This window comes from Trichosurus vulpecula, chromosome 3 (assembly GCF_011100635.1).
Source record: "Trichosurus vulpecula isolate mTriVul1 chromosome 3, mTriVul1.pri, whole genome shotgun sequence".
Taxonomy (NCBI): Eukaryota; Metazoa; Chordata; class Mammalia; order Diprotodontia; family Phalangeridae; genus Trichosurus; species Trichosurus vulpecula.
In genome coordinates, this window is record NC_050575.1 from 60,767,392 (window position 1) to 60,786,062 (window position 18,671).

At 42.5% G+C, this 18,671-nt stretch overlaps 1 protein-coding gene across 1 annotated transcript; it reads left to right on the top strand.

Moving 5' to 3' along the window:
* The first annotated feature begins 690 nt into the window (after positions 1–690).
* GM2A (GM2 ganglioside activator) lies at positions 691–17,071 on the top strand. Its single transcript, XM_036752941.1, has 4 exons — positions 691–836; positions 5,213–5,365; positions 15,042–15,227; positions 15,874–17,071. Exons 1-4 carry the CDS (start codon positions 750–752, stop codon positions 16,027–16,029), a joined length of 582 nt encoding a protein of 193 aa, XP_036608836.1. The 5' UTR covers positions 691–749; the 3' UTR covers positions 16,030–17,071.
* Positions 17,072–18,671: the final 1,600 nt, after the last annotated feature.

Here is an 18,671-nt window from a genome sequence, read left to right on the forward strand (position 1 = left end):
CAACAACGAACATGAAGGAACATACCACCCGGCTCGGCGATGACAGACTAACAGGGCTGGTAGGGAAAGAGAACAGATATACTGACCTAAGGCTGGTCGAAGCAGCCAGTGCCACAAGTATTCAGTTTTCGTCATTCACCCATCTATCCTTTCCAGTTCCGTTCTCATTTCCACCCTTCCAAAAAAAAAAAAGCCTGTAGAAGCTGAGAACGCCAACTAGGATCCTTAGAACTAAGAATTTGAGAATATAGGAAAGCAAAGTGATATAAGCGGAGGCTTGGATACGAACCCCGGCTCTGCCATTTACTAACCACGGGGCAGTGGACGAGCCACTTCTCTGACAGGACTGTAAAATGGGGAACAGTAATTAACCCGCAGGGTCCTTCCTCCACAGGGCGGGCTATCAAGGTCAAAGAGCATAATAGAAATAGCTCCTTCCCTTTCCAGAGCTCATGGCCCTCCAGTCTCGGCTTGAGCCCCCAAGGAGGGAAGTTAGTGATTACAATGTCCCGATGTCTCCGTCCCGCGCCCCGCACCCCGGCCCTGGCTGACCTTGGTTTCTGGAGTCAGGGAGGGGGTGGAGCTGCCAGGACGGAAGCCCTGATGCTAGCAGCCCCACGCCACGGGAATGAGGTAATCTGGTACGGGGAGGCGGGGCGCTGGGCGGGGAGTACATTTGCCCGCCCCCTCCAACACTTAAAGGAGCATCCGCGAGGGCTGCTACCTGCCTCTGCTGCCCGTCAGGCACCATGAAGTCCCTCGCTCTAGGTGTGCTTTTGGTGGTGTCTCTGCCGTGGCCTGCCCCCGCCGACAAGGGTTCGTTGCACCTGGGCCAGGTGAGTGGCCGAACGTGGGGCCCTTTCCTTATTTCACCTTTGTTCCGCGGGGCTACTTCCCTGTCCCCCCAGAGAATGGATTGTGGGGGAAGGGGTCTCTGACCGCGGGGGACGTGTGGAGGGAACCGGGGCTGATCGCCCGCAGTGCTGATTGAAAGATGGGCTGGGTAGAGGGAGAATTCCCATCTCCAGCATCCTCACACAATCTTACTCCCTGCCCGGGCCCAGGTTAAGCTCTGGGCCGAAATATCTTGTTTCTTAGTCTCCTCCCTTAGCAAAGATCATAGAGTTGAAAGGGACCTCAGAGTTGGTGTTCTTCAACCCTCTTACTTAACAGGCGAGGAAAACAGGCTGTTGACTTTGGTCAAATCACTTAAACTCTCTGAACGTTTCCTTCATCAGCGAAACAGGAGTCTTGGAAGGATGATCACTGAGACCCTGTCAGCTCCAAATCCCATGAAGTGCCTAGCCCTAGGGCCACACAGAGAGAAAAGTGGCGGCATCAGGTCGAATTTACTGTTGGCTCCAAGACCAGTAGTTATACTTTATACTAAACTGCACTAATTGTAGATACTCACCCAGGGGAGCTAGGGGTTTGACTATATAAGCCCTCAATAGTTTGTCTTTGGATTCCAGACCTTCTAAGGGGAACCAATGTGAGCCCTCCTTATCTTTCTTGGGGGACTCTGGAAATACCCAAGCATATGATGCATAAAGGGAAGGGCAGCAGGAATGAAGGTCCAGACAGTTCCCCATTCTTTGGTGGGGATGGTTTTCCTTCCTCCCTTCCCCCTATAAAGTCTCCCTCACTCTTTCCCAAACAATCCTCTGCATCTCTTCATAAAATGAATCTTAAATGTTAAAATGAGAGGAGTACCAGATCATCTATGTGAAGTCCCCTCACTTTAGAGAAGGGGAAACTGAAATAGAAGGGTAAATGACTTATCCAAGGCAACACATAGCAGAGACCAGACTAGAACCAACCTCCCGGGTTAATTTTCTTTCTGTTGTACTGTGCTGTGAACAGCTGGGGTTTTTATTTTTAGTAAGGAAAAAAAAAAACGAAGTTCTGCTCTGAAACACCTCATTTCACTGTCAGATTGTTCGGTAGCCATTGACAAGTCATTTGACTTTTCTTTGATTAAATACACTCCTGTGTGTACTTTTTAGACTTTTCCAGGGCAAGGAGTCCTGAGTCCCTGAATGATGGCCCAGTACTCAGTGCCCTGAAGTTTTGCCCAATACACTTATACTCTTTTGTAAATCTTTTGTACCTGGTATCCTGAAGCTGTAATTAACTGATGGGGGAGGGAGGTAGTGGGGGGGGGGGGTAGTCATTCATCTTCCAAGTCATGAGTTGGTGGCTTTTCTTAGTCCTGAGAGAAGCTGTCATAAGAAGAGCTCTGGACTTGAAGTTCAGAGATACCTGGGTTCCAATCCCACCTGACACTTGCTGATTTGATTACGTGGGCTTCATCTGTGAAATGGGTATAAAAAAACCTGATACTACCTTTCTCACAAAGTTATCATGAAGAAATCTATCTTAAAGCACCACAGAAATTCCACTTAATATTCCACTCTTTTTTGGGGGAGGGGAGGGAGGAAGGGAATCAGGGTTAAGCGACTTGGCCAACCAAGGTCATGCACAGCTAGTAAGTGTGAGGTGGGATTTGAATTCAACTCCAGGGCCGGTGCCCTATCAACTGCCATCTAGTTGCCCCTAATATTCCATTCTCAAATAAGCAAGACAGGATGCTTAAGCCAAACCTGTCCGGACCAGGAAGGCCTCTTGGTGTGGTAGGAAGGGTAACTTTTATGTTGCCTTTGTTAGGAAGGGGAAAATCATGAAATCTCTTTGTAGAGATCTGAGGGATAAGAGAGGCCTAGAGAAGTCCTGTGACTTAACCTCAAGTCACCCAATTGGAACTCTGAAATAATAATAGCTGATATTTACATAGCACTTCCAGGTTTGTAAAATGTTTGCATTTGATCTGTACAATGACCTTGTGAGAGAGGTATTACAGATTATGTTGGCCACTTCATAGAAAAAGAAAACTGAGTTCAGAGACAAAGATTTGAATCCAGTTTTCTCCTCCAAGTCCAACACACTTTCCATTATACCGTGGCTGCCTCTGGACTTGTGACATACATTGCTTACTCATAAGAACATGTTCCAAGGTGTGGGATAAACAGGACAGGATAGGAGCCTTCTGTGCCTAGAGAGATACAGGCCCCAGGACCCCTGCAAAGGGCAAGAATAACTCTTTCCACTTAATCATAATATATTTGCTTCCCTGAGAGAACTGTCAGCAGCTCAGCCCCAAATTGACACTTTATCTTTTGGTTCTGAGATCATCAAGTGGGGAGTAGGGGTGGAGAAGAAGAGGGAAGAAGACCCAACCCTGAGTAGTAACCCCCTCAGCAACATCCTTGACAAGTGTTCATTATCCCTTCTTGAAAATCTTCCACAATGAGGAACTCATCCTGTTTTGAGACAGACCATTTCACTTTTGGATAGCTCTTACTAACAAATTTCCGTATTTTGAGTCAATTTTTGCCTCTCTGCAGCCTTTGCCTGCTACAAGTTCCTAGTTCTGTTCTCTAGAGCCAAGAAGAAGTAGAGTTTATAGGATCATGGAGCTGAGGCTAGAAATGGACCTCAGAGGCCACCATCTAGAGACACTGCTTTTTCCACTGTATAAGCTGAGTCCTTTCCTTTTTTTCCATGACAATTTTTAGATATTTTAAGGCCACATAAGTTTTCTCACTTAGGCACCTAGGTGTTGCAGCAGCTGAACTTAGAGGCAAGAAGATTTGAGTTCAAGTTCATCCACAGATAATTCCTGGCTATATTGTTGTTCAGTCTCAGTTAAATCTGACTCTGTAACCCCATTTTGGGGTCTTGGCAAAGATACTGGAGATTTTTACCATTTCCTTCTCTAGTTCATTTTACAGATGAGGAAGCTGAGGCAAATAGGGTTATATTTGCCTAATACAATATTTGCTAATGATTAAAACCTTTATTGATTGATACCTTTGTTCTGTTTATTTTGTTTATTGATTGATACCTTTATTTTGGTTTTTAGGCAATCTGGGTTAAATGACTTGCCCAGGGTCACACAGCTAGTAAGTGTCTGAGGTCAGATTTGAATTTAGGCCCCTCTGATTTCATGGCAAGTGCTCTATAGAGCTCCATTGAACCACCTAGCTGTTCCTGCCTTTATTCTTAAAGGCACAGTCAGTAAATGCAAAGAGCTATAAGACAGACCCTACTCTCAATCTGGTTAGGTTAATTCATTTCTCTTGGCCTCATTTTCCTTCTCTGTTGGAATTTCTGAGACCCTTTTCGTGTCTAACATTCTGTGCTATAATTAGGGCACATAACTATGGAAGAAAAAATATAAATACTAATGCTGTACTCTTTGAGTTTTTAAGCTCTTGTCTTTAGAAAGCCATTTTGAGTTTCGTGGAAAGAGATGTTCAAACTGGCCTGGTCCTTCATACTCTGCCCCTAGGTAATTTGCTCAACATTTGAAGGGATTTTAAACCTTGACAAAGATTTTGCTTAGGGAAGTGATTAAGGGTGGTTCTCAATCTTTTAACAAAGTAACTCTTTTGTTTACATTGTTGCCACCTCACCCATCATGTTGATTGCCGCCTCCTACCCATCCTTCTCCTTGGTTAAAGGATCCTGAGAGTTAGGTGTTTTTGTTTATTCTGGAATGTGGTGTGGTCTTGGAGGCCATTGGAAAGGGGGATGGAGGTGGGAGTGGGGGGAAGAGCTTTGTTATCCAACACTGTTAACCCCAACTGAATTTTTACATACTGGCCTTTTCTTTATTCTAGGGGCTTTCTCATGGATTCTGGAAAGGGCCTTTTAGAGCAAAAAATAAATTATTTCTTGTTATTCCTAAAGAGAATAAAAAGGAGGCATTTAATATGTGTCCAAATAAGGCAATAAATTAATTATGGAACAGGTGCTAAACTTTGGTGCTATACGTGCTCATTGGTTCATTGGTAATATGAAAGACTTCATGGAGGAGGGAGGAATTAAGCTCAGCCTTGAAGAATAGATAGGCATAAGAGGGTTATTGGAGGAACCACCTGAGCAACTGTGGGAACAAAGCTGGGATGCTCAGGGAAGAAAGTCTTATAGGGTGTATATCTGAGAGATAAGAAAATCTTGTATTTGAGGCATGAGTGAAGCAAAGGGAATAGATCATTAAAAAAAAGGCTTTGGATGCTAGATAAAACTTTGTTTCAGAGGTGATTGGTTAGTTGAAAATGACTTAAAGTACTAGGCAAAAAAATCTTTGAGAGTTTGTTAGATAATTTTCTTGTTTTCCTTCCTACCCAATGCTTTACCCATATTTCAGGTCAGTGATTTTTCATGGGAAAACTGTGATGGTGGACAGGACCCAGTAGTGATCACCAGCCTGGAGGTAGAACCAGTTCCTATCAGCATCCCTGGAAGTGTAACCGTTGGCATGGAGACCAGGACGAATATACTCCTCACTTCTCCTTTGAAGGTAAGCCCTGGGAGTGGGGCAGGGCAAAAGTCTTATCACCAGAGCTGGGAAGGAGGGGGACACTTGGCAAATAGACCCCTATAGGGAAACCCTAGGGAATTTGAGAACTACAAAGGACCATAGCCATCCAAGTCCAAATTCTACTAAATGTAGTAATAATCACCTCCGGTACTTAGTTATGTAATGTTCTCACATAATAAAATGCTGGAGACAGGCAGCGGGACAAGGGTTATTATGCCCATTTTATAGGACTAGAGGATGGAGTAGGGAGAGTGCTAGACTTGGTGTCTGGAAGACTTGAGTTCGAATCCTATATTTGACATTTATATTACAGTGTTTGACTCCAGGCAAGTCACTTAACTATTATCTGGCTCAGTTTCTCTATCTCAAAAATGGGAACAGTAACACCTATTTCCCCTGGTTATTGTGAGAATCAAATGAGATATTTATAAAGCACTCTGCAAACTTTAACACAGAGTATAAATGTTATTATTGGTTTTCTTATTTTTTAAGGAGATAGTGTGGTAACAGTGGAGAGAACCCTGTAGTCAGAGGACCTGAGTTAAAATCCTGCCTCTGCCATTTAATGTGTTTGTAATCTTGGTGGATCAAGTCCCTCTTAACTAAATGGTTTTATTTTCCTTATCCATAATATTACTTCTTTCCATGGGGGAGAGGAAAAATACTATACTCAGAGTCATAGGATCTGGATTTGCATCCTAGGATGGCTATGTGACCATGGAAAAATGTTTGGTTTTGTTTTGTTTTTTAAAATCTGTCTGCCTCTCAATTTGCTCATCTGTAAAATAGATCTATTTACAGTAAGAAATTATGAATGAAGAATTCAAAGAAAAGAGGGAAGATTTGTATTAACTGATGCAGAGAAAATTAAGCCGAACCAAGAATAGTACATGAACTATGTCATTCAGTTGTTTTGAGCTCTTTGCTACCCTACTTGAAGTTTTCTTGGCAAAGATACTAGAGTGGTTTGCCATTTTCTTCTCCAGCCCATTTTATAGATGAGGAAACTGAGGCAAACAGGGTTAAATGACTTGCCCAGGGTCATACAGCTAGTAAATGTTTGAGGCCAGATTTGAACTCATGAAGATTAATCTGAAGTTGGATTTTCCTGACTCCAGGCTTGGCACTCTATCCACTGCACCGCCTAGCTGCCGCATAAAATAGAGACTCTCTAGAATTGCATTATTGCAGATCTATAATAATTCTTGCACTAGCTCTTCCCCTTAAGTTTTGTTGTGAGGAACAGGCATAAAATGCTATAGAAAGCTGAATTACTTCTTAATTTTTCTGTCCTCCACATGACAGGAATGTCCGCAAGGGCTGAGTCTGCCTCTGAATGGGCTTCCCAGGGGTGTCTATGCAGGACTCTGGATGTTAAGAGTCACTTACCTCAAGGCTGGGTATGAGCAAAGAATCCAGGCAAGATCCTAGTCTGCCTGAGAGCTGGTCTTGCCTGCCCTGACTCATTGGTCCACTCCCTAGCAAGCATTTAACTTCAATTAAATTGTAGTCCTCAGACTTGAAGTGCCTGGATTTCCCATCTCCATAATTTCTGAGTTACAAAATACAATTAGGAGTGTATTTTACGGGGAACACTCAGAGATCCTACATGCCTGCCAGATTTAGGCCTACCACAGGCCTGGGATATCATTTTTATTGAAGGGGCCTTGAGACATAGCTGGGTGATACCAAGGTCTTGGGACATAATTCTCAATCCTCAAGTTTATTTCCATCAACTAAAAATAATAGCCACAGTTTATTTCCTGCTTTAAGGCTTGGAAAACACATTCTTCAGATTCTGTGATGTAGGCAATATGGGTATTTTCATCATATTTTAACAAGGGAGAAAGGTTAAGTAACTTGCCCATGGTCATCATATTGCTAGCAAATGTCAAGAGGTGAGGTTTGAAAACCCTGGTTTCCTGACTCCACGTCCTGTACTCATCAAGTCTTTTGTGGAGCACTTAGTGACAAGCCTTGTGTTAGGTTGAGAGAAACAAAAAAGAAGGCAAGACTATCCCTCACCCTTAAGGTGTTTATAGACTATAGACTATTATAGCTAGCAAGACTGACATATTGCAAAGTGTGCTAGCTAGCTGAAGTAGAAGTCAGGAAGAGGCCTAGATTCTGGTTCTAGGCCTTTCTCTACCTCAGTTATTTCTGGCCTTCTTGGCTCAGTTTCTTCATCTCCAAAAAGAAAGTTTTGGGTTAGATGGTCTTCCTTCTAACTTCTATTATCTGTCAGTGGTCAGCTAAGGTTCCCATATAGGAACTTGAATGAATGTGACATTGTATGGCTCTTAATTCCATGTGCTTCCTTAGGGAAAGGAGGAACCAATTTTTTTAAAACTACTAATCAGTTAAACCTTTTAGAAGATACATAATTCATTGATTCCTTTCATCTTTATATCAGTCATTTCCCATTACATGTATTCCCTTGTGACAAAAATAATTAAGTGGAAATATTTGATACGGAGACCATATCTAACAATTTATATTCCAATTTTTATTTAGTCCCATCCCCTACCTCTCTTGCTTTTGAGGGAGTACGTATATTTCATTATCTCTTGTGGGATCTTCATGTTTTTCCTCCATTGGTTTTTCTGTCATATATATCCTGACTTCCTTTTAGTGATCTTTATTTTACATTTTTTCTTTTTTTTTTCTTTTTTAAAATTAATATATTTAGTTTTCAGCATTGATTTTCACAAGAGTTTGAATTACGAATTTTGTCCCTATTTCTACCCCACCCCCCACTCCAAGATGGCGTATATTCTGGTTGCCCTGTTCCCCAGTCAGCCCTCACTTCTGTCACCCCACTCCCCTCCCATCCCCTTTTCCCTTCCTTTCTTGTAGGGCAAGATAAATTTCTACGCCCCATTGCCTGTGTATCTTATTTTCTAGTTGCATGCAAAAACTTTTTTTTTGTTTTTGAACATCTGTTTTTAAAACTTTGAGTTCCAAATTCTCTCCCCTCTTCCCTTCCCACCCATCCTCCTTAACAAGTCAAGCAATTCAACATAGGCCACATGTGTATCATTACATAAAATCCTTCCACAATACTCATGTTGTGAAAGATTAACTATATTTTGCTCCTTCCTAACCTATCCCCCTTTATCCAATTTTCTCCCTTGATCCTGTCCCTTTTTGAAAGTCTTTGTTTTTGATTACCTCCTCCTCCATCTGCCCTCCCTTCTATCATCCCCCCTTTTTTATCTTCTTCCTCCTTCTTTCCTGTGGGGTAAGATACCCAACTGAGTGTGTATGGTATTCCCTCCTCAGGTCAAATCTGATGAGAGCAAGATTCACTCATTCCCCAGCACCTGCCCCCTCTTCCCTCCCAACAGAACTGCTTTTTCTTGCCACTTTTATGAGAGATAATTTACCCCATTCTATCTCTCCCTTTCTCCCTCTCTCATCCCTTAATTTGATTTTATTTTTTTTAGATATCATCCCTTCATATGCAATTCACCCTGTGCCCTCTCTCTCTCTCTCTATCCATCTATATCTATCTATCTATCTATATATATACACACACATACAAATATACATACATACACACACACACACACACACATATATATAGATAAATATAGATATATAGATATATATGCATATTCCCTTCAGTTTCCCTAATACTGAGGTCTCATGAATCATACACATCATCTTTCCATGTAGGAATGTAAACAAAACAGTTCAAGTTTAGTAAGTTCCTTGTGATTTCTTTTTCTTGTTCTTTTTCTTGATTACCTTTTCATGCTTCTCTTGATACTTGTGTTTTAAAGTCAGATTTTTTATTCAGCTCTGGTCTTTTCACTGAGAAAGCTTGAAAGTCCTCTACTTTATTGAAAATCAATATTTTGCCTTGGAGCATGATACTCAGTTTTGCTGGGTAGGTGATTCTTGGTTTTAATCCTAGCTCCACTGACCTCCAGAATATCGTTCGAAGCCCTTGGATCTCTTAATGTAGAAGGTGCTAGATCTTGGGTTATTCTGATTGTGTTTCCATAATACTCTAATTGTTTCTTTCTGGCTGCTTGCAGTATTTTCTCCTTGATCTGGGAGCTCTGGAATTTGGCAACAATATTCCTAGGAGTTTTCTTTTTGGGATCTATTTGAGGAGGCGATCGGTAGATTCTTTCAATTTCTATTTTGCCCTGTGGCTCTAGAATATCAAGGCAGTTCTCCTTGATAATTTCTTGAAAGATGATATCTAGGCTCTTTTTTTGATCATGGCTTTCAGGTAGCCCAGTAATTTTTAAATTATCTCTCCTGGATCTATTTTCCAGGTCAGTGGTTTTTCTAATGAGATATTTCAGATTGTCTTCCATTTTTTCATTCCTTTGGTTCTGTTTGATAATATCTTGATTTCTCATAAAATCACTAGTTTCCACTTGCTCCAATCTAATTTTTAAGGTAGTATTTTCTTCAGTGGTCTTTTGGACCTCCTTTTCCATTTGGCTAATTCTGCCTTTCAAGGCATTCTTCTCCTCATAGGCTTTTTGGAGCTCTTTTGCCATTTGAGTTAGTCTATTTTTTAAGGTGTTGTTTTCTTTAGTATTTTTTTCAGTTTTTTTGGGTCTCCCTTAGCTAGTCATTGACTTGTTTTTCATGGTTTTCTTGTATCACTCTCATTTCTCTTCCCAATTTTTCCTCTATTTCTCTAACTTGCTTTTCCAACTCCTTTTTGAGCTCTTCCATGGCCTGAGACCAGTTCATGTTTTTCTTTGAGGCTTTTGTTGTAGGCTCTTTGACTTTGTTGACTTCTTCTGGCTGTATGTTTTGGTCTTCTTTGTCAACAAAGAAAGATTCCAAAGTCTGAGACTGAATCTGAGTCCATTTTCACTGCCTGGCCATGTTCTCAGCCAACTTACTTGACCCCTGAGTTTTTCGTGGGGGTATGACTGCTTGTAGAGTAAAGAGTACTTTGTTCTAAGCTTGAGGGGATGTGCTGTTGTTTTCAGAGCTATTACAGCCAGCTCTGCCACACCAGCACTCCTCCTTCCCCAAGAACCCTGAACCCAAACTGGACTCAGATCTTAAGCAGGCTCTGCACTCCTGCTCTGATCAGCCACTTAATTCCTCCCACCAGGTGGGCCTGGGGCCAGAAGCCACTGCAGCTGTAGTTCTGTAGCTGCACCACCTCCGCTGCCCCCAGGGTGGTGGCCAAACCACAAACTCCTATCACTCTGTCCCCCACAGCTTTTCCTGCTAACCTTCTCTTTTGTCTTTGGTGTTTGTGGGTTGAGAAGTCTGGTAACTGCCACAGCTCACTGATTCAGGGTTCTAGGGCCTGTGCCACCAGGCTCGTGGTCTGGTTGGTCTGCATGGCCCACGCTGGGCTCTGCTCCGCTCCGCTCCCAGCTCCGTGCACAATAGACTTCAGCCAGCGACCATCCAGGCTGTCCTGGGCTGAAGCCCTGCTTTCCTCTGCTATTTTGTGGGTTCTGCAGTTGTACAATGTACTCTGTATTGCTTCATATGCATCTTTCCATATTTCTCTGATTTTCTCATAAATAACTTATACAAAATAATATTCTATTACATTCTCATGGTATCTTGTATTTCTTTCTCAGCTGTTTCTCAACTGATGGTTACTCTTCCCTGGCTAGTTTTATCATTTTTTGCTATCCCAAAGAATGACACGAATATTTTGGTATATATTATACCTTTGTTTCTGTCTTTGACTTCTCTGGGGTATATGTCTGGTAGAAAGTTTGCTAGGTCTTGCATAATTACAAATTGATACCCAGAGTAGATGAACCACTTTAAAACTCCACCAACAATGTATTGGTATGCCCATTTTTCCATTTTTCTTCCAAAATTGACTTCACTATTTCCAGCTCTTGCCATTTTTCCTTTTTTTTTTTTGAGGGGGGGAAGGCAGGGCAATTGGGGTTAAGTGATTTGCCCAAGGTCACACAGCTAGTAGGTGTGTCAAGTGTCTGATGCCAGATTTGAACTCAGGTCTTCCTGACTCCAGGGCCGGTGCTCTGCTTACTGTGTCACCTAGCTGCCCCTCTGGTCATCTTTCCTAAAAGATGCACATGAGGAAGACTCTCCTATTTCTTTTGATTTGTGTTTCTCTTTAATAGTGATTTGGAGCATTCCAGATTAATAGGATAGGTACCCCTTACTAGTTTGCAACCATCCTCTTGAATTATTTCTTCCAATCTTTTCACCATTTATCTATTGAAGAATGATCCTTGGTGTTATAAATCTGTGTCAGTTCCCTACATAGGTTATATTTTCTGTCTCAGAAGAGTTGTAGGTTTTGCTTTCAGAGATGCATAGTATAGTAGAAACCATGGGATTTGGATCAGAAGACCTGGGTTTGAGTTCGAGTGATGCCACTTTCTTAGTAGTTGTATGACGTCGGGCACTCTAGTTGTGACTGAGCATGGCAGGGTTAAAAGAGAGATAGACCTGAAGTCAAGAAAATCTGAATTCACATTCCACGTAGCTGTGTGACCATATGAGAATATTCAGTGTCTTCATCTGCAAAGTAACAGTACCCACAATTCTCCTCTGACAGATTCTGAGGCCTAAATCAGAGTATATGAAGCACATGGTAAACCTAAATAAAGTCATTATAAATGTCAGTGGTGATTATTAGCCACCAACTCTTTAATCTTGTTTCCTCATCAATTTTTTTATAGGTGAGATAACCCTGGATTTATTATTTCCAACCTCCTTTTACAGATACAGTAACTGAAGACAAGAAGGGGAAAATACCCCACCCAAAGTTACATAGATAAATAGCGGAGCTGGGGTTCAAACCAGGCAGGCCCTCTGATCTTCAAAACCTACATTGGCAGAGAAACTTGAGGACCAGAGAACAAAACTGCTTTTTCACAGAATCTAGGACGTGATGCTTGTCTGAATGAGTTTGTATTATTATGTGGAGTCAGCTGCAGTATGGCTCTGGCAGTTCCTCTTACCCATGGTCCTATTCAGTATAGACTCTTTCTAGAAGGGAGAGATGGTTTTTGATTAGGTCAGTGGGGGTAGGATTGAGGAGGACAGCTGAGCTCAGAAGGTGGAAACATAGTTAGACCAATGTCAAAGGAAAGATAGTTGTTTACTCAAGAATTAAGAAGGCTCAAGTAAAGTATCTGTTGTCTTTCTCTGTCCCCCAGAATTTTTTGGAAAAGTCAGAGCAACATCTGGCTGTCACAGTTAGAAACCAGTGCCACGGCTAGGAGGCTGCCTGATTTTTTTTTTTTTTTGAAGCATTTAGGTTGCAGGGAATCATGATGGCTCTTCTCTCTTTTTGGACTCCAGGATAAATTAGGGGTCACCTAGGGTATTTGTAAAAATCAATGAAGCTGAAGTAACCCAGCAAAACAAGAATGGAGGGTATTGTATCTATGATGGGAAGAAACCAGGAGAGAAGATGGCTTGATTTGGGGAGTAGGGAATGAACAACTGGGTATCTTGCAAACTCTTGAGGTGTGGTGGGAAAGGGAACAAAGTATAGCTGAAGGTAGGAAGGTAGCTCTGGGTTATCCTACATTGGGGTGGAAACTCAGGGTCTAAAAAAACCCTTGGGACCAGTCATATATTAATAAATTATTATTATAGATAAGGAAACTGAAGCCCAGAATGGGGAAGAGGCTTGTCCAGTGGCTGGTTAGTACTGGAAATAGGACTGGGAGCCAAGTCTTGAGTTCAGGTCCAGTGGTGCCCATTATGCTTTTGAGGACCTCATCATAAGGATATTTTCCTTTATTTTGATCAAAGGCAATTACTATTGTAAAGTGTTTAGCATAGTGCCTGGCACATAGTAGGCACTATGTTAATGCTGGCTGTTATTCTGGTTATTATAATTATTACAATTATGATTTATTGTAACTGTCATTTCCAAGTATGCTATCTTTGTCCTAGTTCTATTTAATCGCGTCAAACAGATCAAGTTGAGCCTTCTTCACGTTCATATATTGAAAGACAGAATTCGATTTCCCACCTAAGTTTGTTCTCCAGGCTAAATATCCCCAACTCCTTCAAGCAGTTCTTTTCATGGCACGATTTCAAGTCTCCTCACCCTCTTGGTCACTTAAATGTCTCTTAAAATGTGGCAGCTGGAATTGGACACAATAATGCAGACAGGGTCTGATCACGATAGAGGGTGGTGACTGCATGTATTTTCATGGCTCTTCATCTAGACATTTTTAGTTATGGAATCTGAAATTAATTGTGCTACAGCTTTTTGGGGCTGCCCTATCACTTATCTTGTTTTATATTTCTGTAGTTGATTTTTTAAAAAATCTCAAATATAGGATTTTATATTTATTCTTACTAACTTTTACCTCACTAGAATCTGGCCTCAGACACTTACTATTTGACCTTGGGCCAGCCACTTAACTTCTGGCTGCCTCAGTTTCCTCAACTGTAAAATGAGGGAATTAATAGCAACAGAGTTGTTGTGAAGATCCAATGAGATAATATTTGTAAAGCACTTGGCACAGTCCATATATGCTAGCTCTTCTTCTGCCTTCTCTTCCTCCAAACAATCCTAGCTTTTGATTAAAAATGGAGCAGGATCCTATAGCATTGCATTAGTGACCTCCTTCCCTCTTTACAGGAAGTTATCTAAAGTTTCTGTTACACTAAGATGCCAAATCCTCTTTGGAGAGGGGATCTAAGACTAGAAGCAAAGAACCTAGGAGAGTAAGAGATGGTGGCTAGAGAATGCAGGAAAAATAGCTCTCAAGCCATACCAAGTCGACTAGGCACTTAAGAAGAAATTATTTTTTTTCTCATTGTTTTCTTTAGTGTTTAGCTTTAATACGGGGTCTTTACACTGTTTGGAAGGTTATTTTTGCTGCAATACACAGGAAAAACCCAATGAGTATACATATGGGATTAACTTCTGTGGTCAATCACGGACCCTGAAGATCACATGTTCATATTGTTTCCACTCAAACTAGGAGTAAAAAGGGAAAATACTCAATACATATTTGTGTTTGCTCAACATTTTCTGCTCAAAACACATTTATATTTGTGGAAAAGAGCCCTGGTCTCAGAGACAGGAGAATTGGTTTCTATTCCTAGATCCTGACAATAACCGTGGCCTTGGGCAGGTCATTAAACCTTTGGTCCTCATGTTTCACCATCTGTAAAACTGAAGATAAAAGATAACTGCCCTCCTTTTGTGTGTTTGTCCTTTGTTTTTGAAGAAGACCATGACATCAGAGAAATGATGACATGACTTGCAGTTGACTTTGGAGGGCTGTGCAAGGTCACCTGCCTCACTTTCTCCTCCAGAGCCATCTAGGTCCAGTGACCTAATATTCATCAGGATGACTGGAGATGACCCAGGATGCAATGGGAGACTCTGGCCCTGTTAGGCTCAGGACTTTTTATCTACCTACTTAGAGTGAGGTTTAACGCGCATTCAGTGAATTGGCCTCTTTAAGAAGTGAGTCAAGGGGAAAAAGGACTTTGAAGGAAAAAATCAAGCTGGAAGGGGAAGACCCTCAGAGTTGCTGTTCCAAAGAGAAACAGTTACCACTGACATTCCCTCTAAGCCAGGAGGGCCCAAAACCTAGTTCACTCTGAAGCTCATAGGTTGTTGTAAAGACCAAGTGAATGGGTTCTGTCCACTTCCAGACCCCCCTACTCTGCTCATGGATTGTATCTTTTCCCTTAAAAGACAGTGGTAACTTTGGAGAAAGAAATGACTCCTGGCTTCTGGTTACCAATCCCCTGTGTTAAAAAGATCGGAAGCTGCACCTATAGAGACATATGTGAGACAATTGACACCTTCATTCCACCTGGGGAGGCCTGCCCTGAGCCTCTCCGTACCTATGGCCTGCCCTGTCACTGTCCCTTTAAGAAGGTAAGTCCTTGGGAAGGTCACTTTGCATGGTTGATAGGAGAAGGGAGTGTTGGGTGGTCTTCAGGTCTGGGTCACTCTAGGTCCTCTTTCCTCTTCTACCACCTGTGACCCTGTGGGAATTTAGGAACTAAGAAATAGAGAAGGAGGTTCCCCTAAGTTGCCCCATCCTGGCTTGGGGAGGAGACTTGGATCCCAGTTGCAAAAAGTGTTGCGGGAAAGGACAATGGTGGGTGGGACCTTGAGCATGGCAGGCACTGTGGGAAAATCTTAAGTGAGTTCTCCAGTTTGGGGACTGTTGATCTCCTAAGGGCCAGTAAGTAGTTCTGAAAGCTACTATTTGCTACTGTTCCTTTTTTCTGATCTCTTATCTGGGCAGGCAATCTTGGGGACTTGAGAAAAAGGAAGCCTAGAAAAAGTGGTTTAAAAATGATGCTGGGGCTGAGGGAAGTGGGCCATCATTGACATGAAACCCTCACATGCCTCTGCTTGTGTGCACATGTTAGCATTACAGAGAAATATTTCCTGTGCCTGCTTGTCATCCTGGGGAATTGGGAGGAGAGCTCACTGTGCTGGAGCTTTCAGAGGGGGAGGGCACTGCTAGAAATGTTTCCTCCCTGACTCTTGGTCCTCCTTCATCTCTCTACAGGGTACCTACTCTCTGCCCAAGACCAGCTTCCAAATACCTCCTGTGAAGCTGCCGCCTTCTCTCAGCAGTGGCAACTACCGAGCTCAGATTGTTCTAAGCAACAGCGATGCACGTCTGGGCTGTTTCAAGATCAAGGTCTCTCTCACGGACAACTGAGAGCCACGATCCATGCCTGGATAGAGTGGTCTGCAAAGTTGGCTTTGGCTTTGTTGCCTGCCCTGGCCTCAGCTGTGGATCTGTGCTTAGAACAAGAATCCAGCTCTAGCCACTTGAGTTGGGCCTCCCAGCCTTCTTCATTCCCAGGACAGCTGCGTCTCTGTTCTTTTGCCTTCCCACACAGCCTAGGCCTCTCCCACTTCACCAGGCCTAGGGACTGTGAACATCTAAGCAGGAGCTGTTCCCAGGCCTCTTCTCCCAAGGGGAAACCCATTCAAAGGACTAGCCTACTTTTCTACCGTTGGGAAGCAAGCACTTTCCTGATTACTATATTTCTCAGTTCAGCATAGGAGCTTTTAAAGTAGTGAATTAATGTTTTAAAATAATAATAGCTAACATTTACCTAGTTTATGAAGATCTTTATATATATTTTCTCATTTTAATGATCTTCCCACTCAAGCTTCTCTTGATATCTCTCCCCCTCCCCCCTTGCCCCTCACCCAGTGCCACCCTCTTTTGGAGGGGCTTCTGACTGAGTGGATCTATTCCTTTGCTTTCTGGAAAAGCAGCAGCCAACAGTAGGTACATAAAATGGATCCTCACCCCTTTTGGAGGGGGTCCTCAGGGCCTCAATTTTCCTGGACAGCAACTCTAGCTCATTTTGAAAATGCCTGAGCTGGTAATCCAGCCAGGAGGCCCTGGTAGCAGTGACTATCCATTTTTTCTAACCCTGGAACTAGTGGCCTGAGTGTCAGGCTCTAGGTTTTCTGCATGGACCAAACCCTATCATAGCCCAGGATGCCCTGAGGGGTATGTCAGTCTTCTGAGAACATTTGCCAAAGCTCCTCAGCTAAGTCTCCTATCCTATCATACCCCTCTTTAAGGGATAGGGATGTGGGTGGCGGGGTAGGAGTAGCTGGAACCTGAGGTGGATGGATCAATCCTAGCTCACTTTTACACAGGGTACAAAAGGACCAGTGAGTTGACTCCAAGGGATTCATTGTAAACTAAAACTAAAAATAAATCTGTATTTACTCTTTTACAATTTGTTGTTCCTTCATTTGTTATTCTTATCAGTTAAAGAGGTATTTTAGCTTTGGGTTTGAATTTGTTCCTTTAGGAATTCTAGATAACTTTTTTCCTCAGGCCTCACTCCTAGACTATCCCTACTACACAGCCCTAGCTCTGTCTTCCTCCCTTGAATGGCCAGGGTGTGCCAGGGGAAAGGAGGACCACCCAGCTTCAAGGACCCAACCCATCACTCAGCAAGAGTCACTGCTGCCCCTGAAGTCTTGCCTAGTCTGTGTAAACACAATACTGGATTAAGTTCCTTCATTAATTTTACTTTAATCTTTTTTTTTAAGGTGGCCCTGTTCCCACTGGCTCTCCCAACCTCCACCCCCACCCCCATCCTTTCTTTTCCTTTGTTACTCTTTTCCCTTTAGGGTTTTGTTTAGAATCAAAGCTTCCAAGGCATCTGTTCTAAGCCCTGCACCTAGAGTGCTTTCTGCCACCGCCTTGTAGGGCTCACCCCATGGCTTCCCTGTTTCTATTGTGTCTTACTAGCAGACCAAGGCCAATTATTGTAGATGTCAGTGAACACTACCCTGTGGTAGTGCCCTCCCCCCACAGAACTATACCATCTCTTGCTGACCTTTTTTTCTACATTTGTCTGGAAATCTCCCTATGTCCATGTTGTCCCACCCTCCCAGGTCCTAGTTGCCTCTAGGGTTCCACCTCTTCCCTTCCCAGGACAAGTATACTTTTTAGACATAAATGCCTCAGGCCTCATCCCCCTTCACTCACAGGAGCATTCATTAGTGCAACTCCCTCCCATCTCATCTCCAAAGGAAGGCCTCCCTTTCTCCCCATCCTCACTCACTCCCCTGTAGACTCTGAAACCAAAAGTCGCCTTTCCCCCAATGCTAGCCATAGATGTGACTCCAGTGCATTACTGTCCCCCTACTGTGTACCCTCTCATATTGTAATGTAGTCCCATAAAAGCACTCACCTGTAGGTAGGGTATTGCCAGGTTCTGTCCATAATGCCCCCTCCTGTTACCTCTAGGCAACTTCTGTCTTCACCTCATCTCCTTATATACCTTTAGAAAGAAGTTTTTCTACTGTCACTGTTGCTGCCTTCTGCATTTATTCAGTCTTGCAATTTTGTTTGCTGTGTTTGAGAAGAAAATACTCTTTAGTTCTTGTTTTCTAAAAATGTGTCAACTTATTTTTTTCGTTATAGTATTAAGATTTTTTGTCTTGTCATGTTCTAGGAGACCTTCAAGTTGTATCTACACATTCTGTCTTTAAGACCTGTATATTTTGCTAGCATAATGAGCATATTTTGATGTTTTTGTTTTTTGCTTCTCTACTAGATTGTCCTTCACTTCTGTTTATTTGTTACTATCAATCTACTCTTATTTTTTTGTTTCTTGGGTGAGACTGTTGCAGATTCAAGTTTTTCTGTGCTGCTCATTTTTCTTATGAAGGACATAAATTCTGCTCTCATTTCTCATTTCTCTTTTAAACCACTCAAGAACAGCATGTTGTGGTTCCATGTTCTCATTCCACAGGATCCACTGCTTCATCGAGTACTGGAAACATTTTGCAGTATTCATAGATATCTGAATTTGTTTATTA